General features: G+C 37.7%; 1 protein-coding gene across 2 annotated transcripts in view; it reads left to right on the forward strand.

The window, feature by feature from the left end:
• The window catches only part of Snd1 (staphylococcal nuclease and tudor domain containing 1), a 412,411-nt gene that overhangs the window by 176,638 nt on the left and 208,484 nt on the right, over positions 1 to 27,289 (forward strand). For both annotated transcript variants that reach the window (XM_058572140.1, XM_046422386.2), the window contains one exon: positions 5,260 to 5,360. In XM_058572140.1, the coding sequence (XP_058428123.1) occupies positions 5,260 to 5,360 (101 nt within the window). The remainder of the gene's footprint in view (positions 1 to 5,259; positions 5,361 to 27,289) is intronic.

Below are 27,289 nucleotides of genomic sequence, written 5' to 3' on the forward strand. Positions count from 1 at the left end.
ACTCTTTTGTTTTACTTACTCTTGTTTCCAGGTAGCATCATTTGGATTTAGGCCCAGATGGCATTGGCTTCTCTGTATCAGTTGTGTATAGAGGCTTTTCATAACTACCTGAAAATTCTGTCATGAGAGTGGGGTCATAAAAGAGCTTATTTCTAAAGGCAAAGTATTTATTACTGTTCTTTGTGAATTTATGATTGGCTGTGTGGAATCATGGGTGGGATTATGGGGTAATTATGCAAAACAGCCTCACATAACAGCTCTATTTATATTAAAACTAAACCCAGGCTGGGACCTGGAAATATTGTGTTTAGGTGGTTGTTTTTTCCCTACCTCATTTTCAGTGCTTAGGTAGATCACATTTTGGCATTTCATTATCATCAGCATCAAATTCTGTGAAGTTCTTTGATAGTTTGATATTTTTCTACTCACTATTCATATGAAGAACATTCTTAGATGCTCAGAACTTATGTGTAGTGTAAAGCAGTTTGATCATGCTAAACTGCTATCAGACCTTACAAGAGACTAAGATATAAATTTAGTCTTAAGTTACCATATTAGTTCCTCCGAAGGGTTCGTGAAATTGCTTTCAAAGAACAGCCTACAATTGGATGGAATCTGACTGCCTACTACACAACTTTTTTTTTTTTTTAACCTCTGAGAACCTCTTTGAGAAACAATTTAAAGAGAAATTATGTATATTTTGCTAGCTTCATTTTTTATGGTACTTGCTTTTATTAAGCATTAGAGCTTCATCACTGTTTCAAAATATTTTTCCTGCCCCCGTTCCCCACCACTACACCCAAAGTTGAAATAAATGTGTTTTTTTCTTTTATAAAACAGAATGGTCACCAAGTTGACAGGTGTTCCTTAAAGCACCTAATCTTCTCATTTCAAAGAGTTATGTTATGTTTGTTTACGTTTCAAAGAGTTATGTTTCAAAGAGTTCCTTATTATGTGTGTGCATTATGCAACAAATATTTACTGCATATCCAGCTACTACTTCACAAACCCTATGCCACATCTTTCCATGAATAAAAGACGTGGTCTTCCTGCTCATGGTGCTTGCAGTCTGTGTGTTCCAACTCATTGATTAATGTAAGGTGGGAATTACAAAGGTTTAAAAAAGTACAACATAATACACCGTGTCTGGTTAAGATATCTTTTAGAGTTCTAGACTTAAATGATGTTACAAAGATCCAATATGGAGATCTCATTTTTCAGGTGAAGCTGAACTAAGATGCAAGATGTTACATGACTCATGTATAAGAGAGTGACAGATAGAACCAAGCAAGAGCCTAGGGCTCCTTGTTCTCCTGGCTATAAAGAGACTTTGGATTGATCAAGTAGCCTTTTTGTCACATATATGCAGATTACATCATATCAGGTATATCTTTTACTAAAAAGGGAGGACCATATCTGTATTAATTAGTTTATCCTCTTTTAACTCATGCCATTTCAAATGTTCCCTGCAGGCCTAAAATTCAGGTTATCATTTATTCAGACAGACATTGCTAAGATCTCCAGCCGTTTTAATTGAAACTGTTTAAATTGTGGCTTTTTCAAGTGATTGACAGGTCAGTGATGAGTATCTAGTGATGAAAAACTCCAAGGTAGAGGAACAGATCTCAGAATCCACAGGAGAGGGACATAAATGCTAATTACACATTGACTTTAATTCCTGGTTTGTCATAGTTGCCTGCAGGTGTGTATCTTGGCTGTGGGCTCTTCTTAGGGCCTCATTTGTATTTGAGATTTTCTTTAATAATATTGCCTCCACAAAGAGCTCTTTAATCTCTGACTTATTTGCAATTCTCTTTCTTTAGATACAAGGAATAATTAATTGACCAATGAATGTGTTTGTTGTTTCTTTTGTTAATTGAAGATTAAAGTGGAGTTTTTTGTTGTTTGCTTGTTTTTTTTTTTTTTTTTTTTTTAAGTATTTATTTTTTAGTTATCGGCGGACACAACATCTTTGTATGTGGTGCTGAGGATCGAACCCGGGCCGCACGCATGCCAGGCGAGCGCACTACCGCTTGAGCCACATCCCCAGCCCGCTTGTTTGGTTTTGTTTTTGTTTTTTCCCATGAATTTCCCTGGAAGACAGTTTGGGGCTGGCATTTCAGATTGACTTTCTGCCCTGGAAGATACACAGATGCTAATGTCTACTACCCATCCTATCTACCACCACCCATGTGGCCTTCTTTGGGTAGAGAGCGAATGTTTCTCTGTGGTGTTTCTGTGCTGGATAGCTGCTGTCGGCCCCTGTGCATGCCTTGGCACTGGCAGATGCAGGGTCACCTTGAGATTTACTTAGTTTATTTTCAAACAAGGATTTTTCCCCCCTCTGCTAATAGAATTGAGGGCTTGAGATTGTTAGATGAATTGTACAAGGATATGTGGACTTTGCTCATCTCCACATATTTATTAAATTCCCACTGAATGTGCAAATTGGACGGACCATAGGCTATGACTGTGCCCTATTTAAATTTGGCCCTGAGATATTTTACATGCCTTGCTTAGCTCATGCTTAAGATTTTGTATTTGGTGTCTGCCATGACTCGATAATCCTGTTGCTTTTCTGGCCTCTTCTTACTTCTGTAGGCTAACTGTAGGACCTTGGAATTTTGAAGCATTGTCCTTTTCCCAAACTTCCATGTTCATTTTAAAAATAAGTTTGTAAAAGGAAGATAGCATTCGAGGATTTAAAGGGTCAAGTGAGCAATGTGGCTGAACTTGATGCTTATGTAGCACAACTTTAGGCAGATTGGTGAGAAGTGGGATGGAATTAGAAAAGGATTCTGGATGAAGGCTCAGGCTGTTTGTTCTCAGGTGTGTCTTCAGTGTATGTCTGTCTCGGCTATGACCCAAGCCAAACATCAAGGCATACTCCATATGTTTGCTATTAATACTATATACTGATTTCTTTTGATTCATGTTTATCTTTAAAAATATTTCATAAGGAGGGGTTGGGGTTGTGGCTCAGTGGTAGAGCTCTTGCCTAGCATGTTCGAGCCACTGGGTTTGATCCTCAGCACTGCATTAAAAATAAATAAATAAAATAAAGATATTGTGTCCATCTGCATCTAAAAATATATATTAAATTAAAAAAGATTTCATAAGGAAAAAGTATTGTCTACTTTGTCTACATCTGTTTATTTAGTATATACTAGTAGCAAACAGTTTTTCCATTTTATGCCCCTAACTTCTTATCTGTACACACATCCTTTATTAACTTAAGACCTGAACAATCTTCTAGTTCGTTCTGACCTAACCCACCCCCATCCAAAACTTCCGTTGGATTTGCTGTGGTGTTTTGATTAATACACTATGAAACAATTCTAAGCATCTTTGTAATGGTCATCTTGTCTCTTCCTCCTCCTACTCTTTTTTCTCCTCCTCCTCCTCCTCCTCCGGTACCAGGGATTGAACTCAGGTGCACTCTAAACACTGAACCACATCCCCAGCCTTATTTTGTATTTTATTTAGAGACAGGGTCTCACTGAGTTGTTTAGTGCCTCATTATTGTTGAGGCTGGCTTTAAACTGGTGATCCTCCTGTCTCCGCCTCCAGAGCCACTTCGCCCAGCTGTTGTTCTTAATAGTTCTTAATCTGGTCCATGAAAAGGTATGGCACTATGAAATTATATGTAGTTTTCCTGGAGCCAGGTCATATATCTAAATGCAGATCTTCAAAAGTTGTATGACAATCTAAAAGATTGAAGAACTACTTTAGTATAGTGTCTTGCAAGTCAGGCAGGAATGTAGCAGACCTCTTTTCTGTCAAGGAGAATTTCTATGGGGTTTCAAGTGCTCATATAGTCAGTCATCTTTCCTCTTTTGTTTTTCATCTTTTTTCTTTTTTAAAATGGACTTTATCCATTTTTCCAGAAGTTTTACATTTACAGCAAAATTGAGCAGAAAATACAGATTTCCCATATGCCCTTATCCTCCATATATGAACAGTGTACAACACCAGAGATGAATATTTGTTAGTACTAATGAACCTACATTGATGCATCAGTATCTCCCCAGGTCCATAGGCTTCATGCTTGGTATTGTAACTTCTGTGGAGTTTGACAAATGTATAATAGAATGTATTCACCATTGTAGTATCACAGGGAATAGTTTCATTGCCCTAAAAATACCCTGTGCTCTACCCATTTATCCTTCCTTCTCCCATCCCCTAGCTACCACTGATCTTTTTTTTTTTTTTTTAAGAGAGAATTTATATATGTATATTTTAGTTTTCGGTGGACACAACATCTTTCTTTTATTTTTACGTGGTGCTGAGGATCGAACCCAGCGCCCCATGCATGCCAAGAGAGTGCTCTACCACTTGAGCCATATCCCCAGCCCCACCACTGATCTTTTGACTTACTAGATTCCTCTTTTCTATGTCATATAGTTAGAATCATACTGTAGAAAACTTTTTCAGATTGACTTCTGTTACTTAGTAATAATATATGAGATTCCTCAATGAGTATGTATGGCTCAGTAGCTCATTGCTTTTTAGTACCGGATAATATGCCATTGTCTGGAGGTACCACAATTTATCTATTCATCTATAGGAGAACATCTTGGATGTATGTAAATTTGACAAGTTATAAACAAAACTGCTGTTAACATCCCTGTACAGATTTTTATATAGACGAATTTTCAGCTCCTTTGGGTGAATTTCCAAGGAGCACCATATTCCTGGATAGAATAGTAAGGGTATGCTTAGTTTTGTGAGAAACCACCAAACTATATTCCTGAGGGGCTCTAACCATTTTGCATTTTGCATTCCCACCAGAAGTAAATGAGATTTTCTATTGCTTTATATCCTTATAAAACATTTGTTGCCAGTGATCTGCATTTTGGTCATTCTAACAAGTGTGTAGTGATATTTCATTGCTTAAATTGGCAATTCCCTAAAGACATATGATATGGAGCATCTTTTCCCATGCTTACTTGTCATCTGTATGTCATCTTTGGTGAGCCATTCAGATCTTTTGCATTTTTTAATCAGGTTGTTTTCTTACTGTTGAGTTTTAAGAGTTCTTTGAATATTTTGGATAACTATCCCTTATGAAATATGTCTTTTGCAAATACTTCAGTCTGTTATCTAGATTTTTTTGTTGTTGTTAAATTTTTTTTGAAAGATCTTAAATCCATCAAATTAAAGTGTGAGTTGATCTTTCACCATTGTACAAGCATTTGTGGCCACTAATAAGCTGGGCTACGGACTTCTAACCCTAATTTCTTGATTCTTTATTTCCAGGTCAATGTGACAGTGGACTACATTAGACCAGCCAGCCCAGCCACAGAGACAGTTCCTGCCTTTTCAGAACGGACCTGTGCCACTGTCACCATTGGAGGAATGTGAGTGTTCTGGCTGGCATATTCTCAGCTTGTGTCTCAAGTAGCTAGGAGTTCTCTGATCAATCAGATCTCTCCTTCCTTTGGCTCTGCTTAACCCAGTGGTTTATAATTATGTGCCTGTGTAGCACTTTATATTTGCAAAGTACTTTACAATCACTCCTTAGTTATAATCATATACTTTCATTATTGTTGTTAAAGATTTATTGGGCTCTGTGTAAAGTATCAAGCTGGCCCTAGGTACTGTCCAAAATTGGTTTATGAAATCAAATTGTAGTCATCGGAAAAAAAAGGAGAGGTTAATGGGACATGTTTCTTTGTATAATGGTATAAAACCAGTAGATGCTAGAGTTGTAGTCTCTACCAGACTTGCTATCTCCTGGTTATATTCCAAGGTCTCTTGGTAGCCTGGTTGATGAACAGAATCTTTCAAGGGAGGAGGTATCTGACGGGGGAAAGAGGAAGGCTGCTGGGCCATGCTTCCACAATAAATATTAAAACAATCAGTCAGTCCCCAGTAGTAATTTTTACTTTGCATAAAATATACCAGCATGGTAATTGTTTCCTTCTCTATTTAACAGTCGTAAGTGTTGTTTGTTACCAAACTGGTATTTTTCTTTTCTTTTAAGGGGGCAGAGTGGAGGGGAAGAAAAGAATAGGTTTCTCATCAAAACAGAGATTGTCTTATTGAAGTCTAATGAAGGCCATTAGGAGAAATGCATCTAGGCTACAGCACTGCCTCTGAAAGGATGAGGATCTTGTAGCTATTTAGCTCCTAGAAACTCTCCTATCAAGCAGGAGGCTCTTTCCCCTCATCTTGATTTCACATTTGGAAATGACTATTTTTAGCCAGTACCTGCTCCTGTATTTATTAATGTCGTTAATGTTCACACAACAACCAGAGCTTTCATTTTTGCCAGGGGTGCATTATAGGCATTTGATCTCATTACCTTCCCACCATTACAGATGACAGACTTTGTGGGAAGCTGGTTTCTGATAAATCAGATAATATTTTTGTAATGTGAAACGGTAGGACAGGTTTTGGTTGTTATTCCATCTGTGTAACCTACAATAACGATCTATTACCAATTCCTCACCACTTCTTAGAAGCTGAATGCATGCTCCCAACTGGAGACAGCTGGAACGTTGGTATTCCCCTATAGTAAAAGTTTTATCATCGAAAGCAAGGAGTAATCTCCATAGATTACTGCTCTTCCTATGTAATTACTGGGGAAAACAGTCTTATATCTGTAAAAATGTACATGTTTATTTTTGGCAGATGGCCTCTGCCAGTGTTTATTTAACACACTATTGGAATGTATTATCTAATTTAGTTACCACCAAGGTACATTTTGAAAATTAGTTCACATGGCTTAATATCAGATATTCAAGGGAATGTTTTTTTGTGTGATGTGAGGGATTCTTAAGTTTTTAGGACAATTTGTGACAGCTGACTTAAAACCCCTTTTCCCAGTATAGTATTAAAGGTATGCTCTGTGGCATGAAACCTTGGGGTTCAAGTGTATTTGTTCTAACTTTGACTGATATTATTCCTTTTGCCTGTAAAAGGTATCTCTTTGATAGGCTGATTTCATTCCTTTGGATATATACCCAGAAGTGAGATTTCTAGATCCTATGGTAAATTTATTTTTAGTTCTTGAAGAGTCTCTGTATAGTTCTCCATAAAATGACTGTACTAGTTTACGTCCCCACCAACAGTGCCTGTTATCTCTCTTTACCATTATTACCAGCTTTTATTACTTTTTTTTTTTTTTTTTTTGTTAATGGCTAGTCTTCCTAGGATGGGTGATATCTCCTTGTGGTTTTCATTTGCATTTTCCTGTACTTCTTGGCTATCTGATGTCTTCTTTTGAGAAATTCCTGTTCAGATCACTTGCCTATTTTTAAGTTGGATTACTTGTTTTTTATTGTGAGTTTTTTGAGTTCTTTGTATATTCTGGATATTAAAATTTACTGTAGTATTGAAGCCATTCCTCCCTAAACTATTGTCTCCCTGAAAATAGGGAATTTTGTCTCCTTTATTCCCTATTATAGTACTAGTATCCAGTGCATGGTAGGAGCTCAATTAGTTGAATGTCTTAACTGTACTACAAAGAGTCCCTTTTCATGAAGCATAATAGGGGGTCCTTGGGTGTTTCATTAGTGGTTCTCTTTCTTTCTTTTTAAAAATCTGATCAGTACTATAACACCATACCTGATTGTCTTTCTCTTTTATTTGGTTATTGGAAGCTGAGGGGGATGGGGAGATTAAAGGTAGGCCACCCACCTCCAGCAAGTGGACCTAAGGGCATGTTTTTTGTATTGTAAATTGACTTTAGAGTTTCTATTTATTTATTTATTTTTGCCCAAATTTTAAGAATCTTTTTCCTGAGTTTATTTTTTAAAATCAAAATAATATTGTTGAAAGATGAGGTTTTAGTAAATAAGGATATCTGCTAAAAGTCAGCTACCTCACTTAATGGCTAGTTATTTTTAAAAACTGAGTAGGGAAGAAAATTTTTAAAGATATCTCTCAAATATTTTCATTTAAATGTAATAACATGTATTCAGATCTCTGACTTATGGCTGGCAAGGATCACCTGTTTGATATCCTAGTGAGCTACATAACTTGGCAAAAACACTAATTGTAAAACCTTATATTTTTGAAATTTACATCTCTCTCACCTGTTTGTCTCACTCTTATTTATTTTACAGCAATTTAAAAGCCATTTGTCTTTATTAAACCTTTATAAGGATGCAAGTGTTTTGTAAACATGTTTTTTTGTGTGCCTGTGTTTCAGTGATTAATGCAGTATTTAAGTACATAATAAAAATAACAGACACAACCAAAATAAACTAGGAATAAAGCAAATGGCTTATTGGGGGGGGTGGAACAAAGGGCACAGGTGTGGTGGAGTGGCTCTCAGTAACTGTAACATGGATCTGCCAGTATCATTTGTGTGGATCATTTAATGGAAGGGTTAGTTAAGAGAGCTTCTCTAGTATACATAGCTTCTCTGAAGGGTAGGCTTTGTTCAGACTTGTAGAAATGGTGTGGAATTAAGAAGTTCTGTCTAAATGGTGTCTGTACTAATCTATGGGCTTATATACCATACCTGTCCCACAACCTCCAGGCTTTCCACATCTGCATACTTCTCTGACTGGAAGACTTCCTCTGAAGTGATGATTCTAAAGGAATCAGAAGAAAGGGGCAGATGAGATGATGTCTCCCAGTGGGCTGTTTCAAAGCAGAGTTTTAGATGTATATCATACAAAGTGTGTGCATTGTCTGTCTCCTCAGTAGGGCACAGTATAATCCTGTGTTTCCTCTTGATGAGTGGGAGAGAGGCAAGGCTCAGGACCCTGTGGGGCCTTGCTAGTGTGACACTGCCTTCAGGAACCCATCTCTGCCCTCTGGGGAATCAATGGAAATAAGGTTCATCATTCCTCTGGTAGATTAAAATTTTTTTCTTGATTAACTTCACTGTGGAGTTGGCAAGAGTTGTTATCTGTTAATCAAAACAGTTTAAATAAAAAATAAAAAGATCAAACCTTGAGTGGTTTCTCATTCTCTGGCTCCGGGTTTGGGAATTACTTGATCCTTTTAGGCCCAGTTTGTGACATGAAGCTGTCAAGATGGCGCTTCCTGTTAATTACTTTTTATTGTATTTAAGACACTTAAATAACTCTTCTTGTGATTTAGTCTTCTATGTAATTAGCTGCAGTGATTAAAATCTCATTCTTCCGTTCTTGCCAGAGTCGTCTTGAGGAGTGAAATTTTCTGGGGTGACCTTTCCCTGTGCTGGACTTCCCAATTACTTTGCGTTCCAATTTGGCAAACCCATATAATCTATTAACTTGCTGCTCTTGTCTTTCAAAGAAAAAAAGCATCAGAGGAAAATTTGTTCACATTTAGAAAAAGGCATCTACAAAGTATAACTACAGTCAAGCTTCACACATAACATATCTCCATCCCCATCTCCCCACCTTCATCGCTGGAAAACTGTCACATATCCAGAAGATACAGTGACACTAAGCCATTTCCCCCCCCCACACACACACACACAAATGATGTGAAGTTTTCATAGTGGTAGGAATCAACATATTTGGCCTATTTTGGAAAAGTTCAAAGAATGGAACAGAAATGAAACTATGAAAAAGGTACAGTTGGGAAATGCATTTACTTTCTGCACAAAATCACATGCTTTTAGAAAGGTATTTTGGTTTTGGTAACAGTTTCACTCTACTGGTTTTCCCAGTTTGACTCCTACAGCCCTTCTTTATTGATCCATGGGTAGCTGCTGCCCTAACCTTGATGCCTGTATGAGTATGGGGCCTTGCTGTCTCAACTACTGTCCAAAATTTTGTGGGGCTTGGAACATCTGAGGTGACCTCTTTGCCTGATGATTGTCACCCAGCAGATTGAACACCATGTTTATGAACTTCCTTTCTGTGTCTCTGGATTCTTCCTAGAGACACTTGACTTTATTATATTCATATGAACCAGACTTTTAACCTTTCAAGGAAAAAAACTTCCTTTGCTTTTGCTTTGTCTGGGGTTCTGATTTCAGTGGGTACTTTTATCCAGTAGTTCCAGTTGTGACTGAATCGTTGGGTTACCTCTCATCCTTATTCTGCTAGAGTAGGCCTGTTTTAATTCCCCCCCGTCAGTCACAATGGGAACAAGTGCCATCTAATTCCCAGCTTTTGGCTTGTGTTCCATAGCTTTGAAGCTTTCTCCTTTCAGCCAAATCTATCTCAGAATTTTCAAATTTTAAAATATACTACTAGAACGGTTTCTAAGCTGCAATTAGGAAGAACGTAACTTTATGAGTCTGTTTTCCTTATCTTCTTACCCAGAGAGACCGCCAATATCCTGAAGCTTGTCTTTCTTCACTTTAGAGAATGGTGACACCATGAGTGCCGGTGACTTGGCCAGATATTAGAATGTGGATGATAGCTAACCATTTTTCCACAGATTTAACACTTATACATTATTATATTTAATCAATATGTTGGTGCTGTTTGGTTCTTTTTTTGGCAAGGTGGGTATTTTTTGTTTTGTTTTGTTTTTTTAAACTCCCTTGTTATGAAAGGAAAAGGATATATCAGAATAAGATTTTGTTGTCTTACTTTGCCTTGTCATTTTTCTTTTCCTTTTCCTTTATCTTCCTTTAACTTTTTTTGAGAATAGAAACAAACTGTTAACTAACCCACTTGCATTTAAAAGAGTAGCTTAGGTTTGATTTATGTGCTTATGCTATTCTTCTTATGTTGAGTAGTGGACATATACCTGTCCACAACTCGAAGGACATCAGAAGCATCTGTGGCAGTAAGTGGTTACAATACTTTAAAAGGAAGTAGTTGAATAACTGGGCCTATCTGCTAGTTCAAGTATAGCAATCATTTGAAGAGACTTGTCCCATAAAGCATTGTAAGAAGGAGGTTGGCTATTGATTCAGTATTGGAGTATTCAGTATTGGAGTCAGGAAAATACTGTTGAGTTTCAGACAAATCTGTCACTTTTGTTCAGATATTTTGTGGCTGTCTATCTATAGAAACCTCATGCTGCCGAGTCTTATTTCTTAAAACTATTGGTTTCAGATTACAAGTACAAGTGTCAGTCTAGATCATTGAGGGTCTAGGCCCATATGGGCACTGGAAATACAGTGGTGAACAAAACAAGAAACAGTTCTACATGTTTAGGGTGTCCTTGCTTGCATTTCATTATTAGCATTTCTTGATTCTAGGGCTGGGAACCTCAGGTTCTTGTAGATATTCACTGACTTTGCCACTTACAGAATGTCATTTTTGCTCTAAGAAACACAAATGACTTGATTTAATCAGTGCATAGAAGATCCATATCCACTCCCCCCTCCCCCCACAGTGCTGGAGATCAAATCAAGGGCCTCATGCATGCCAGGCAATATGCCCTAACTCTGTGCCACACTCTCAGACTCCAGAGTTTCATTCCTGTTCAGGTTTTGCCAGGGACTTTTACAGAGATTTTACCATTTAGAAATAGGTTAAAATATAAATGAAAAATAATCCTTCTTACAATTTTATTTTTAGATCGTTCAGTAATTAAACCGTCAGGAGACTAAATGAAATGCTCAAATGACCACTCACTGAAGCCCATCTGTCCTTTTCCTCCACATAGTCCTTGATTCTTTCAGGGTGGAGGAGCCTTGGGAATCAACAAATTGCCGTGGTTCTGATACTGATTCTGGTACCCATAGGCACCCTTACGGTGCCTTCCTTCAAGGCCTAAGCAGATGGCAGCCTGAACACTAACTTCAGGACAGTTTCTGTTTTTGAGTTTGTTATTATATCCTTCTAAATTGACCACTGTTCTCAGTGGTAGAGTGCTTGCCTAGCATGTGTGAGGCCTTGGGTTTAGTCCTCAGCACCACTCACACACAAAATCAACTCTGTTAGAACTTATTAAGTTTTCAGCTTTAAGCAGTATCTGCTTACTATCCTATATGACAGATAAATACTTTTACATATTTGTACTATAACTTTCACTCTAGAGCCCTCAATTTTGTTATATTATTTTAGTTTAACCAACAGTAAACTTTATAATGTTTAATTAATCTGTTTCTGGTTAACTATGTGCTTCCTATTCTGAATGGTAAGGACATCAGAACATTTGAGCTTTCTTCCTTCCTCCTTTCTCCTATTTTAAAAGCTTAATTTTTTATATTATCAAGATATATAGCATTTATTGCATTTCTCTTCTGTAACCATAATTATCTTCTAAGCTTTGTCTATAAATTCATTCTAAAAATTTAATTCTGCCCCTCCATAGGTGTTATAATATCTAATATATGTTATAATATCTAATTATATTAGATATTATAATGAATGTATTAAACTAAGAAGTATGATAGTGATTAAACCTATAGAAAAAAAATCTATGATACTAAATCCTCCAAGAAATTTAAAATTAATTTTCTTTTTTTTCCTTTTCATATTACCTTAAGTGCAACAATCACTTAAGTCATTCTTTTTACAATATTTTTTTATTTTACTGAAGAATCTTCATTGTTCCCATGCAAGCAATAAACTTTCTGAATTCCTACGTGTTTAAAAATGTCATCTTCATTGTCTTCTTCCTCTTCTTTTCAATGCTGGGAATCAAACCCAGTGCCTCACACATACTAGGCAAGCATTCTACCACTAAGCTGTTTCTCCAGCCCTTTTTACTTTTTAGTTTGAGACAGAATCTCACTGAGTTGCTGAGGCTGGCTTCAAACTTGTAATCCTCCTGTCTCATAAGTTACTGGTATTACAGGTATGCTACCATGCCCAGCTTGGCTATGGCGGTACCAGGAATTGAACTCAGAGTTACTTAACCACTGAGCCACATCCCCAGCCTGTTTTCATTATTTTGAGACAGGGTGTCATTAAGTGCTGAGGCTGGCTTTGATCTTGTGCTCCTCCTGCCTCCGCTTCCGGAACCTTTGGCCACCACACCCGGCTTGGTTATATTCCTGATTGTTAGTTTTGTTATAAAATTCTACCTTCAAAATTAGGTTTTTTCCCTGAGAACTCTGAAGTCATTGTCTTCTATTGTTTCATCAATGCTTATGAGAAATCCAATTTTCATTTCTTTAAGTGTAGCTTCCCCTCTCCCCCAGGTTTCTAACAAGTTTGCAATTTTCCACATAACTTTGGTTTTTAGACATTTTATCAAATTGTTTCTAGGTGTGTCTTATTTTCCTGCTGCATACCTAGTACATCTTCTTAATTTTAATTTGAACATTTATATCTTCTCCAAAAATTTTTTTAAAAAAATTTTCCTGTTACTCTTACCCAGGGTCACTTAGCCACCAAGCCACATATCCAGCCCTTTTTATTTTTTATTTCAAGCAGGGTCTCACTAGGTTGCTTACAGCTGCTTGCTGAATTGCTGAGGCTGGCTTCTTTGAACCTGTGATCTTCTGCCTCAGCCTCCCAAGCTGCTGGGATTATAGGCATGTGCCACAAACATGGTCCCTGTTCTTTGTTATAGTCATTTTACTAGTAGTGTATCTTTTGCTTAAAACCTTTGCATTCATTTTATATTCAAAGAGATGTCTTCAACTAAATCTTACAGGTTTCTTGCTTGGACAGCTAATTGGGCATATTATTTTTACTCATTCCCCCTCTCTTATTCATTCATCTCACTTATTCATTTAATCACTCATTAATTCATTTTTTATTGTTTTGGTGGGATGATGCTGGGGATCAAACTCAGGGACTTGCATATGCTGGGCCAGTGATTTATTACTCAGCTATACCTCATTCCCTTTTTATCAAAATCTTAGAGAATGCTTGGTTTATACAAGCACTGTTAGGCATTATGAATATATCACTGATTCCAGAACTGTAATGATTTCCACCCTCATGAAATTTATAAACAGACCAAATTATATTATTATATTATGTGCATGTTCACTATGTAATGAGGCCCACTATTATGTATAATTATTATACACCAGTTAAAAATGTGAATGAAAAAAATTTACAGACTATTAATCTAAGGTTTTTATTAATCTAGCTCTTTTTATTTTCTTAAATTTCAGCACCTACTTAAATTTTGTCCTTTAATTGTTCTATTTTAATAGCAACTTCTTTTTAGTTTATATAGTATTTTCTTTAGTATTTCTGCAAATATTATTTAAAATTAAAAGAAATAATATCCACTTCTATTGTCTGAAATTTTCCTCTTTGATTAAATGTTCTTTGTTTATTGTGTTCCCCAAAATATTTTTGTGAACCTTCATTTATTCTAATGAAGAAGGTCCAGGCTGCATAAAAGTTGGGTTAGGATGATGGTGTAACTCTGCCGGAACGTAGGGCTGCTTCCCCAGGCCATCTCCATCTGGAAAGGAGGTTGTACCAGAGGCCAGCTTTCTTGGAGGGTGTCTGAACACCAAGGCCTTGAGCACATGGATCACAGACCCCACTAAAATGGTCCAGGTGAAGGGGCTCCTATGGAGAGCCTGACTGTGCTGCAAGAGTCTCCAGGAATGGGCTATGATGTGCTAGAAGCTGCTGCAAATGCTCTGGCTTCTGCTTTTGCTTAAGGCCACAGTGTCTATCCAAGGTTCTTTGGTTCATCACCTACTGTCTGCTTTACCAAAACACACATTTTGGTGATGTGAATTATCTGCTGTGGCATTGATTGTTTGGGAAATAGCATTGGTATAAAGTTGAAGTCATGTTGATTTAAAAATGATATTCTCAAGAACAGAAACAATAAGGACTGTGCTTTCTCATATTTAAAGGAGAGCTTTAGCAGTATATGAAAGATTTTTTTTAAAATCTGTAAATCAAAATTGAGAAACCTGTGGCAGTAACTTCCTTTCATGTAAGCTGTAACTTCTTTAGTACCGTCAAGAGTGTTTATGCTTTCCTCTGTGTTATTGCTGACCCGTGACAGGCTGTAAGTATAGTTGGAAAAGATGTGAAAACTTGTCCTCTAGTATTAAAATAATGGATTAATGAAGAAGGTCAAACCCCTGGGTCAGATTTTATGTTTTGATAAAATTGGCCTCTATTAGAAGCTAAAGCCCCATGGTCCCTCATCTCAAAAAGGGAGGAAATAAGAGGGCCCTAGGCTTACAGCCACTTTGCCAGTAGGAAATCCACTGTATGTGCAAGTCCCTGGGCCTAAAAGTTCCATGGATTTATGTGGTCTAACCGAAACCCTATTTTTTCCCACTACCCTATTTGTTTCAGGTTTTCTGTGAGAAACTCAGGTTTTGTGAGCCATCCCTACAAGTATAGAATAGCAGGCATATCTACTTTACTTGTTCATAATGTAGTATTTCTTGGGTTTTTGCCAAGGGTCAGAACCCTCTGCTCTTAGCTACTCTGTGGACATCAGAGGGAGGGCCTGGCTGGCCTGCAGAGCCCTTCTCGGTGTAGTTCCTAATTGATTGTTACATGATGTCCTTAAAAGTCCACTCTGTGTGGTGCTTTGTATTTGCTAATAAAGGCCTTGGAGTCTTCTTACTTCTTTAGGTTCCTGCTGCCATTTCTTCACCATTGTCACCTCATCTACTTTCTGTCTTTCAGAATCTGACTATTAACACACTTTCTTCTTTTCCACCATGGTTAGGGCTTTTCCATATCTGTCTTTCCCTTATTTCAGTGGGACCTTGTAAGGCATGGCACGTGGACACAGTTCTCAGTTTGCCATTCTGACCTCCTGCAAGCATTCTTTATTTATTTCTTTGGATAGTGCAATTGATGTGATAAGGAGAAGGGACATTTGACATGGTTACTAATGAGCAAAACTTCTGGGTCCTTTATATGTCATTTCTCAGCTCCTTTCTTTTTACAATTCCTGTGGTCAGCACAGTAAAAAGTGTAAAGGGAAATAGGAAAGGAGATTTTATAGATTTTTCTATTTCCCAGTTGTGATGCTGCTTAAAAGAGATTTGCTCCAGTTCATACTGAGTGATCTTTTAAAAAGTAATAGAAACTATAGTAACATTTTCCAAAAGGGCAAAAATAGGGAATATTTCCCATTATTTCATCATGCTAATATAACACTGATTATTTGGGGTCTTCTCCTTTTTAAAGAATTTAATTTAGGAACAAACAGAAAACCTTTGACCCCTTGAGACATAGTGTTGAGATGAAATCCATGGCAATTTGTTGTTGGATCTTAAGATTCTATGCATATTTTCTAAAAGTAAACTTTGGGAATGAATAGACCTGAGGCAAAACCTCAACTCTATTAGATAGCTATGTAATCCTGAACCTTAGTTCATTTTTAGTAAATTAGAGATTCTCATAGTTCACCTCATACGACTGTTGTGAAGATTAAATATGGCAATGCACTGAAAATGGTTCATATAACAACCAAGTGCTTACATGATTCCCGAGCCTCTTCACCCAAATGATGAAGATCTGGTTGTCCTCATTTCAGATCTGGTTGTTACTTCTCTCCAATCTCTATTACTTTTCCCTTAGAATTTTCTCATTCAGATTTTTTTCCTTTCCTATTTTATATTCCATTCTTTTATTTATCACTTCCCCCCATGCTAGGCTTTCAACCTCTGATAGTGCCTCTCATTTCCAGGCTGATCTAATCATTAACTTAGTATGTTGCCCAAAGTTTAATCAAAAAACAAACAAAATGCCCCATTGGGCTATGGTTTGGATTTTGGTCTAGTCCTTTTTTTGGTTCCATTGTCAGGTACTTTGGTTTGGATTTATCTCTTCTTTTACTTTCTCATTTGTTGCGATGGCTAAATCCCATCCATTTCCCCATAACTATTTAGTGTATATAAGGAAGTAATGATTGATAAGAACTTGCATAAAGGTAGAAGTAATGGCTAGTCATGAGTCATTCTTAATGTTTCAAGAATCTTCACACACATTTACCATTCGGTATGCTGTACACTGAGTTACATCCCCATCTCTTTTTATGTTGTTGTGGCTAGCCTCCAGCTGAATAGCTGGGATTATGGGTGCACACCACTATGCCCAGCCACACAGTCTTATTTTTTAATAGAAACAGTGTATTGGATACTTGTCAGTCCAAGAGGTATGCTAGCCACTCACCTAGTTTGCTTGCTCTGGTTAGTGAGCTGGCTGTTTTCTGCATGAGTTTTTGAGGTGGTGTTTAGGCATGGGGCTACTACTTAGAGCTTTAGAGAATGGGAAGCTTTTAGAGTGAGCCTCTCTACCCTGATAGCTTTGTGAATTTTCATGCCTTCTGTTAAATTATGTTTAAAACAAGGAAACAAATAGAACTTGGAGGGAATTAGCAAATATTGGGACCTTAGAGGTGAATGTATGGTAGAACCTACGATGTTTAGAGCATGAGTTTTGTAAAGGAACTTGGCACTGCCTTCTACAAGATTTCAATGTGGGTTTTTCATGGAACCTTTGGATTTCTGATACTTCTGCTTACATATAAATTGAGGTTCAGCAGACTGTTTCTTGAATGTGCACTTCTATTGTGTTAAAATTGTGATTTATAAACCATCACATATCAGGTCAGTAGCCAGGAGAGCTATTTTACAGTTCTCATACTATTCCTTCTCCTTTAAAAAAAAAAAAAATACACAGGAAGCAACTGTGCAATGCATTTTTTTTTTCCTGACACCACTTTTTCAGAAATCTCCCTCTGAAATGTTTGTGTTCCTTCATAAGTCTCAGTCTGCAGCTATGGAAACTTGAGACCATTGAGTGAGGGCTGACCACAGAGTCTCTGTTAATGGCTTATTGTATTTCAAAGCAAGGAACCCAAACAACCCCTCCCTCCAAGGGAAGGAGAAAATAGGAAATTTCAAGACCCTTAGACCTTTTGCTGGGCCCATTTGTTGCTTATACTAGAACTACAAATAATTAAGTGAAAAAATATTCTGGTTTCTAATTTTTAGGAAAAATCCTGACCATTTTTTTTCATACATTTTGTTATCACACAGATAATTTTATAATTGGGATCTTGTTTCCATAGCTTTTACCTGCAGAAGTTCTATACTTTGTTTATGCAGTGGAAGTCTAGACCTCACTGCCACATTCTAGACTTTAGCAAGGCAAACAGTGGCTTGATCCATGTGCCAGTGGACTCTAGGGAACGAAAACAACACCCTTCTGTCCTGCCAGCTGGTGAGGTTGTGGACCATTAACTATAATGGCGCAGATGGCAGGATTCTTTTTACTGGTCCCCCTTTTCCTTTCTGACCCCCACAAAATTTAAAAAATAAATAAATAAAACTTACCTTGAGCTTTCACTCTACTATGCCAAAACAATTTTCTTCTAACTTGTGTAGAATGATTGGGCTCAGTAGAACAACACAAGTGTTACACTTCCAGTTAGTCATGGCTTGGTATTTTTCGTGCAGAATGACAGCCTTTTAGAATATAGGCTATTATCATGAGTTTTTCCTCTGAACCATGCATTGGTTATGTGTATCATCATTTACATAAACTCTAGCAGGTGAAAGTGACTCTCTAGGGCTGTCCATTCCCCATTTTGGACATTACTATACTTCTTAGGTTTGGGTGGTTCTGCTTTCACTGTCAGAGTGGATGATTCCAGATGCCATTATGTAATTTTCTGTCTTGGGGTATGTGTTTGTGTGGGCGGGTAGTTTGGTTTTGTTTTTAAGTGGTGTTTAATGTCAGGCTAATAATACACTGGATACGTAGGCCTGGTTTTGTCATAATGGCCACGAGTTATTTGTCCCTGTTTCTGAAAGAGGCAGAGAACCACCCTCCGCACCCCAAGTCAGGTCTGTGTTTTTGAGGGGGCTCTTGTCATCACAGCTGCCTAGGAAGTGCAGCATGGCAGCTGGCAGTTCTCTTATGAAGAGGCAAAGATGAGGAATCTCTCAGGCTGCTACCACAACCAATTACTTGGCTTCCTGCAGCCTAAATAGAACCATTAAGGGATGAATTTGCTGTTCCTGAAACAATTATGAAGTTTGGTCTTTTCCTCTTCACAGTTCTCAGGTTCTGGTGCTTTGGGAAGGCCTAGTGGCTTGACAGCTTTGATTGGGGGTGGGGGTGATGTGTGCTTAATCATCCTTGGCCCTTGATTTCTTGATAAGGAAAGTTTATTACTTGTAGTTTCTGTCTCTACTGTTTTTCACAAAACTTTATGGAATCACGTGAGGCACTTAAAAAAACCCAAAAAACAAAAACAAAAAAAAAAAAATGGAGTATGCCCAAATTTAAAATCTAAGCACTGAATTCCTTGTTTAAAACACTAGTGATGTTTTAACAATACTGATCTTCACTCCTAAATGTTCTTGTTTTGTTGGTCTGGAGTGGAGCCTGGCATTGTATCTGGAATGACAATTCCAATGGGCAGCCTGCATTGATAACCACTGGGAAAGAAAGTCTAGAGGTTGTTTCTGTGCCTCTATTCTCAGATTAGGCCTATGGTATAGATGTTGGTAAAGGAGGAATAAAATAAACTTTCTAATGTCTGTTTTCTCAGATCACTTTCAATGTCTAAGCACAACCTTTTACAACTTAGTTGTGCATTTTCCCTCGTACCAATTCTGTTTAGTGAAGCACACAATGCCAGAGCAGTATGTAGAGGCTGTGGGGGTGATGGTTATTTCTAGCTCTGCCTCCAGCATATGGTATGACCTTGACAAGTCATTTGCCTGCTTTTCCAAATTCTCTTCCTAGCCTTTTTAGAATGCAAAATAATACACTAATATTTTGCTTCTTTTAAACCTCCTCTCAGATTCGTGACACAGGAGGCTGTGTTTGAGCGAGAGAGAAGCAGTAGCAGTGAAGCCTCATGTTTTCCTTTGGCTTTAAATGTTTCCTTTTGTAACCTCTGCCTCTGCAGGCTCTTGGTCTAAAAGTGAGTGGGTTTATTTGGAAGTCTCTGGGTTTACAAGTCTGCCTAAGATGCCTGCCCTTCATTAATATAATCAGAGTTTCCCAAACATATAGTTAAGAAACATCTCTACCAATTGACTCAGTGGCCGTGGAGCTGTTAGCCAGTGACATGACTTTAGTTACCTTGCTTGCCTGAGAGAGCAGTGGTGTAGTACAATAGCAATGAGTGCATGCATTTGGGCCTATGAGGTGACTTTTAATTCTATCTGTAACTGATTTTCAAGTTTATAGATTTTTGTCTGCTTATTGACTACATGGACTCTTGTTTTAAAATTTCCACTTTCAATGGAAACTCAGGCAGTGTAAGATATTGTGCTTTCATTGTCATAATTGTTGTTAACTAACCAAAATTGTGTCCAAGTAATAAATACTTTCCAAATTCAAGTATTTTTATTTATGCAAATGACAGGATCAATAAGCACCAATGTAACCAATCAAGCCAGTGTTTTAAATATCCATGAAACCTTGAGTTTATTGTGTTCTTTTTTTGGGTAGACTGATGTGTCTGAAATTAATTATGTGTGTTTTGATGACTGAGACATGGTCATTTGGCAGCTTTCAATCCAAACTAATACCCTGGTGTAGATTCGCTGTTTTATTTTGATGCCCTTGTAGATATAACCCCATTTATAACCCTGGGTGTTTCTGTCACACCTTTCTATTTGTAAAAGGAGCTTTTATTAGCTAGTATACACAGGACAAACTAGCCAGTGCCTCTAAGTTAAATATTTGAATACTAGTGAGAGTTATAGTACATAAGATTTTAAGAATTATATCACTTGTTCTTAGAGAGCCCTTCAAAATGTCTTTTAGGGAGTGATATAAATCTTGTTCTTATAATGAGTTGGCAGAGAGGAGAGTGTCAGAAACAAGTAGAGTAGTGCTTCTATGCCTCCAGACAGGATTGGTTCCAGGAGCCCCATGGCTACCAAAATCTGTGGATGCTCAAGTCCTCTATGTGAAAGGAGGTATAGTATTTGCATATAACCACACATCCTACCAATACTTTAAGTCATCTTAGTCACTTAGAATACTTAATGCAATGAACATGCCACATGGATAGTTGTGTTTACAAAATAATAAGAAATAAAAATCTGTATATATTTGATACCTAGTTTTTTTTCTGTGAATATTTTAATCTGTGGTTGGTTGAAACCACAGGTGTAGAACCCACAGATTATAGAGAGCTGACTCTTCAATGTACCATCTCAGTGTGGGAACTAAAACTAGAAAATCACAGCCTCCTGAGACTTCTACCTCTTGTTTTAAGCTGTGGAGGTTGTGATTTTCACATTCAGAAATTGAGGCAACAGAGAAGTGTAGAGGTAGGGCATGGCCAGAGCCACCTGTGCCAGCGTTGTTCTCACCTTGGTGGATCATGTATAGCAGTAGAGCAGTATTCACCGTGGAGTAGAGGATAGTACATGAGAATCAACACACATTGCTCCCTTTCATCCCTCAACCTTTTCTATGGCTCACCCTTGATATTACTCACGTAAGTCGTCTTCTAGAAGCTGTATCTCATTATTTATAAAGGCTGCAAAAGAATGAGCTGAAGAATCGGCTCACTCCTAGAGTCTACTAAAGGCAGGAATTTCAAAACTATAACCAGACAGTAATTATTCTCAAAATGTATCCAGAATAAAGTTGTTTACTGGACATAAGATATTAGCAGCCCCCTTAACCCCCAAATTACAAAAACAGCAAAACAGAATTAAAATTTGGCCAGTTTTCCAGTGCTCTTTTCTCCCTCTTAGTAAGTGTCTAGGAAGTGATTTGCCCTGTGGTTTTAGGACAATAATTCCCCATTATATGACTTATATGTTACCTATTCCTCTTTACCCTGTAATAACAAAATTGCTGTGATAACCATCCAACCAGTTTAAATAAAATCAGGTAATTCATTTCTAAATTGGAACTTGTTTCTTTTTAATCAGCCTTGTAATGTATTACAGACATCATTCTCAGCATTGGCTACGGAAGTGATTTAATGCTGGTTTTTAATGACTCCTTCATTAATCCTGGTATTCTGAGATTTAACACTCCCTGGCCTTTGACCATTGGAAATGATGAAAACTTTGATTTCATGCATATTGGATAACACTGGACTGTTGCCGGAGCCATGAATCTTGCCTCTGCAACCATATGTGTGATTGAGAGTGCTTCGGATGGATGGGTACTCTCCTGGGCCGAGCTTGCCTGCAAAGGAAGTGACCACGATATCTCTATCAGCTCAGGGTGACCTCTTCTCAGGACAGTTGGATTTGCAACAAGAATCTGCACTGACAGCTTTGTCTAATAGACAGTTCCCTGGACTTGTGAATTCAGGGTCATCACTTCCTAATGCTTTCTTTGAGAACACATACCATAATGTTTGTCCTTTGAACTTTTTTTTATTCAAATAAAGTCATAGAATTTTGTAGTAGGATGATATCTTTAATACCACCTCCTCTCCATTTTATAAATAGAGCCACTCAGTCCAGCAGGAGTGATATAACCAAGCCAATTAATAATAATGAAAATTAACGAAAGTGATTTCCAGCACATATAAGGGGGACTTCTGTGTGCCAGGCAGGATCTAAATATAGTAATTCATTTTTTTTTTTTTTCCTCACAGAAGTCAGGAGGAACATTGCATGGCAAGTCCAGTGTTCCACACAGCTTCTCTTTGGACGTCCTGCTGCTGCTAAAAGCAAGGATGACAGTATTGGTTGCTCTCCTTCCTCTTAATGGAAGCATCATGAGTGTTCTTTGGAAGAGAGGTGCCAGCTTGTTTACTGTAGAGTCTTGTGGCCGGGGTATTAATACCCTGAGAAAATGCCAAATTCTTTTTTCCCCTGCACATAATAATTACTGCTAAGAGAGAGGAAGTCACCTTATACTAACAGAGTCCTCACAAAGGCTATCATATTATAGAATGCTTCCTTGGCTACTTTGTTTTGAACACATAAATTAATCTGAGATAGTTTCTGTGGTACTACATGAAGGTCACATGCAGAATCTTTAAAAAGAGCTATTTTAAAAAAAACAAAAACAAATGTAGCAATTATTCCTGTGAGTTTGACCCACTAATTGCAAGTGTTTTGTGTTATTTTAAAGGTCAACCGAAAGAGCAGTGGGCCAGATAGTAAATATTCTCAGTGTTGAGAGCCAAAGGGTCTCCAGCACACCTGTTCAACTCTGCCATAGACAGTATGCAAACAAATGTGTGTGGCTGTATTCCATAAAATTTTCATTACAAAAATAGGCTATGAATTTGCCATTCCCTATTCTAGGAACTTGTGTTGTTGAGATATGAATATATACCCAAGAACAAATTATTAAAATTTTAAGATGGAAAGGTTAAGAGTGAGCTACTTGAAAAATGGCTCTAATGATGGTTGTATATATTTTGTGTCATCAATACAGTGTTTAGTTTGAGTAAAATTTTCCTGAAATGTAATAGTTTAAACAAGCAAACCAAAAAAAAAATTCTTGTAAGATTAAGTATGATTAATAAATATTTCATGATTTCACCTATGTGAAAAGTTTATGTATTGAAGGTTGAACAGATACCATCACCCAGGATGATTTTCAGGAAACCTGGAATTACTTTATAAGCGGGTATATTTTTGTGATCTGTTCTCTTGACCCCTACCTAAAGCTCAGTTTATAAGGTAGTGTTTGGTTTGGGAAGTTGTTTTAGATTCAGTCTGATTCCTTTTTCTCCCTTCTAATTGATCTATCTTTATATTGGTCCCTGGGGACAGAATAGTTCCCCACTTCCTGTGTTTGGTGGCACTCACCGCCATGCATCCACTTCCTATTGATCATACCTTTCTCGTGGTTGTTCCCATTAGCATGTCCTCATTTTTCTGGATGCTGTTTCTCATTCTTTATTAATGCTACCAGGTCTTGCTACCCAGAACATTTTCAAATCTGTTACACAGTGGAGCCTTTCTGTTAGAATGATATTACTTTGCTGCCCATTTAATTTTCCAATGCCTTTCTTGTTTCTTTCTACCTTTTGTTACTCTCAACAGTGAAGTACTGACTTAGCTTTGTCTTGCCCTGTTGAAATTTTCAGTCTGATATAGTACTGCCTGTGAGTACTTGAGTTTTACTGGTCTATCACAGTTTTCTTTATTTTCAGTATGTTCCTTTTCAAATGCGCCTGGAAGGACAGCTCCTGGATAAACAGAGTTAGGAAATCTTCTCATTGGCAAAGCACCTGTGCTCTTTGTCAAGATGATGGGGAGAGGAGGGTATATTCCAGACCAGTTCCATAACCAGCAGAGTGGGAAGACCAATTTATGGGGTAGGGTGCATGAGGATGCCAGTGAACTGGTGTTACAGAAGTACCGTTTGTATCTGTTAAATGTAAGAGATGAGATAATCGGTCATTATGCTAATTCTGGGTAACAGATGGTGGAGAGTTGTGCATCTCAACAGCAGTATTCACCAAGAGGGAAATGAGCTTGCACCCAGATCAGCAGTCAGGAAGGAATTCCATTGAGTGATAAACACCACTGGTGATTACAAAAGTTTGTCCCTCTGAGGACATGTGCATAGAAGCTGGGTTTCTTGAAGTTCTCACTAATCTATGTGCTCTTGTCCATAGCCCTTTCTGTTATAGGACCTTTGTCCTCCTGTGTATAAAAAATTTGAAGTGGTTTCTCTCCATTTGGTTAAAGAAAGATGCAATACAGGTATCACAAACGTTGTTGAATGTCAATCATGAGAAATGAATTTCATAATTAAAATGAGAAGCAGGAACTGAACATGCTCTTTCTTTTGCCTTTGGTATGTGACTGGGGGAAAAAGGCTTAAGTCTTTTTGCTTCATAATCTCTAAGGGTCAGTCTTGATCCTGCAATTTTTTTTTTTTGGGGGGGGGGTCCCTGAATGGCTTCCCTTCAGTATTTTGATAAATCATGGCTTCATTTATCCTGTGTGCTGACGATTATCAACCTTTTATTTCTCTTTGCTGATCTCTACTCTCAACTTACCACACACCTGGTTTTCATTTCCATTTCTAGGCCCTATTCTTATCTCAGAGCCAACATTCTTAATGCTGATGCTGATTAAAATGGTCTCAAACTCAAGTGTGCCCCAGAATCACCTGTATAGCTTATTAAAACACACCCCAAGCAATGAGGTGGCCTCAGCTTCTTTAGTACTCATTATAGTCTTCTCCTTCCAACTAATTCTGTTTCTGTTCATACCAGTCACCAACATGCTGAGCTTGGAAGAAAGCCAAGGATCTAGATAAGGGTCATTTTGAAGAGCTGTCTAAGTTGATTGGGCAGCTATCAGAATTGGTCTCTCCTTGTATAGGGAATCATTCCAGATGTGCTTTAAAGAGGCATGGTTTTTCAGGTTTAATGGATTGGTAAGTTGCATTCTAAACTATGGTTCAAGAAGTCTTCAAGTAGCATTTTAGGTTGGGAAATCTCAAAGAGAGGATTCTCATCTGTAGCTTTGGTTCCCTCCAGGAGCCATTTCATCCTGCCTTTTTGACACTTAGGGTCTTGAAGGGAAGGCAATTTTTCAATACAGAGGTGGTGAGTTAAGTTTGTTATGTAGTTAGGGATTCCCTTGCCAGTTATTTTCTATAATTGCCATCACTTACTCCATGCGTTCAACCAGTCAGATCTAAATGAACACAGTATCCTTGTAGATGTGTCTTTCATGACTGTCAACTTGCCCTTCTCCAGCACTGCCTACATAAGATGCTGGATTAATTTCCCATAAATGTAGTTTTCATGCTATTATTTATCCACAACAGCTGTTTTAGACTTTCACAACTGTCTTCTGTCAAGCCCCCTACTCAGTTACATCCCCTCTTTCATCTCTTACTTTATGGACAAAATATAGTCTCATCAGGATACATCTTTAACTTCTTATTCTCTCAGCCCCCAACTGGCCTTCCTGTGCATGCTTGCTTATTTCCTGCTTTCCCATCTCTCGAGAAGATTTTTCCTTCTTCTTTTCCAAACAAATCTTTCTACCAAGATGTTCTAGTTTCTCACTCTTTTGGTTGCATGGGGGATGTGAGACCACCAGTTATCTCATTTTCAGCTAATTATTTAAAATTGTTCTTGAGTCCTCTATTTTACTATATCTGCTTTCCTCTTTCTTGCCTTCTTTTTGTACCCACATTAATTGAAAAAATTAAAAGACGTTTCACTCTGTTTCCATTTGCTATTTATTACTCCACCTCTGGCTTAGGCCCTTCTACATCATTCTCTAATGCTTCCTTCAAGGGCACATCTCTTATAATTATTTCACCTTTCTTCAACATTCAACACTTACTCTAACTTTTTAATATATATATTTTTCCTTTTAGCATATCACTTTCTTGGATTTCCTTCTACAACTCTACTTTATCTCAGTCTGCTTTGAGTTTTGTACTTTCTTTATTTTTGTCCTCATTCTACTGGTTACCTCATCAGTTCCCATGAGTGTTCTTGAAAGGTGTTCCTCCACTCAAATGATTCCATCTTGATTGATAGTGTCACCAGTCACTTATAAAGGTCCTCTTCCTGTCCTCCGCCTCACTTCCTATACCTGATGATCACATGGTACAGCTCAGGCATATTCTCTTCTTCTTCTTCTTCCTGCCTGGTTTATACTGTCAGCATGGAATAACACAACTGTCTTCAAATTGGCCTATTTCTAGTTTTATTCTCTTCCGATCTATTTTCTACATGACTGCTATAATTCTCTTTCTGGAACACAAATCTGATTATGTTCCTGCTTAAAAGTCTTCATTTATCATTCCGCAGCAACTTTGGGATTATTCAAACTCATGATCTGGCCCGTGCCTACCCTCCATGTTTATATTTAACATTCCCCTGTACTCATCCATCATTTCTGTAAAAAATTTAAAACTTGCTAATCTTGAAGTGGGTATGCTCTAACTGCCTGAAACACACATTTCACCTGGCTTCCTCCTGTTCATCCTTCAGCACCTGCCTTCCTCCAAGACAAAATCAGAACTGGGCATTTTGTGTAAATCCTTCCCCAGCACATTGTGCTTACTTACATTAAGGCTTATAGCACTTATAACATTAGTTCACCTCTCTCTCTCTCTCTCTCTCTCTCTCTCCCCCTCTCCCCCCCTCCCCCACTCCCTCCCTCCTTCCCCCTCTCCCCCTTTGTTCCTAGTGTGCTCTGCATTTTTTTTTTTTTTTTTTTGCCCTGAAGAGAATCTTTGAGTTAACAAATGCTCAAATACTTTCCATGGCTCCCCATGGGTTATCTCATTATTTCTAAGCTCAGCTGAGTTACGCTTGAAATGAGGATGAACTATGCCTTTTGTGGCATCATTTAGAACTTTAGCTTTGCCTGGGACCCTAGAGGTCCTTCAGTTTAGTCCCCTCGATATGATAGACTTAAAATATGACTTAAAAGTTAAGTGACTTTTCTCAGCTTTTATCAAATTAAAGCCAAAATTGAAATTTGGAATTTCATGATTCAAAATCTAAGTGAAATTGAATCTCATTTACATGCTATCCTCAAATTGGACCTTTTTCTTAGACCCCAAGAATGTAACATAATCATTTTTCTTTTATACTTTTA

The sequence above is a fragment of the Marmota monax genome, unplaced genomic scaffold (genome assembly GCF_021218885.2).
Source record: "Marmota monax isolate L192 unplaced genomic scaffold, Marmota_monax_Labrador192_F-V1.1 WCK01_AAM20220418_F8-fsc00027, whole genome shotgun sequence".
Taxonomy (NCBI): domain Eukaryota; kingdom Metazoa; phylum Chordata; class Mammalia; order Rodentia; family Sciuridae; genus Marmota; species Marmota monax.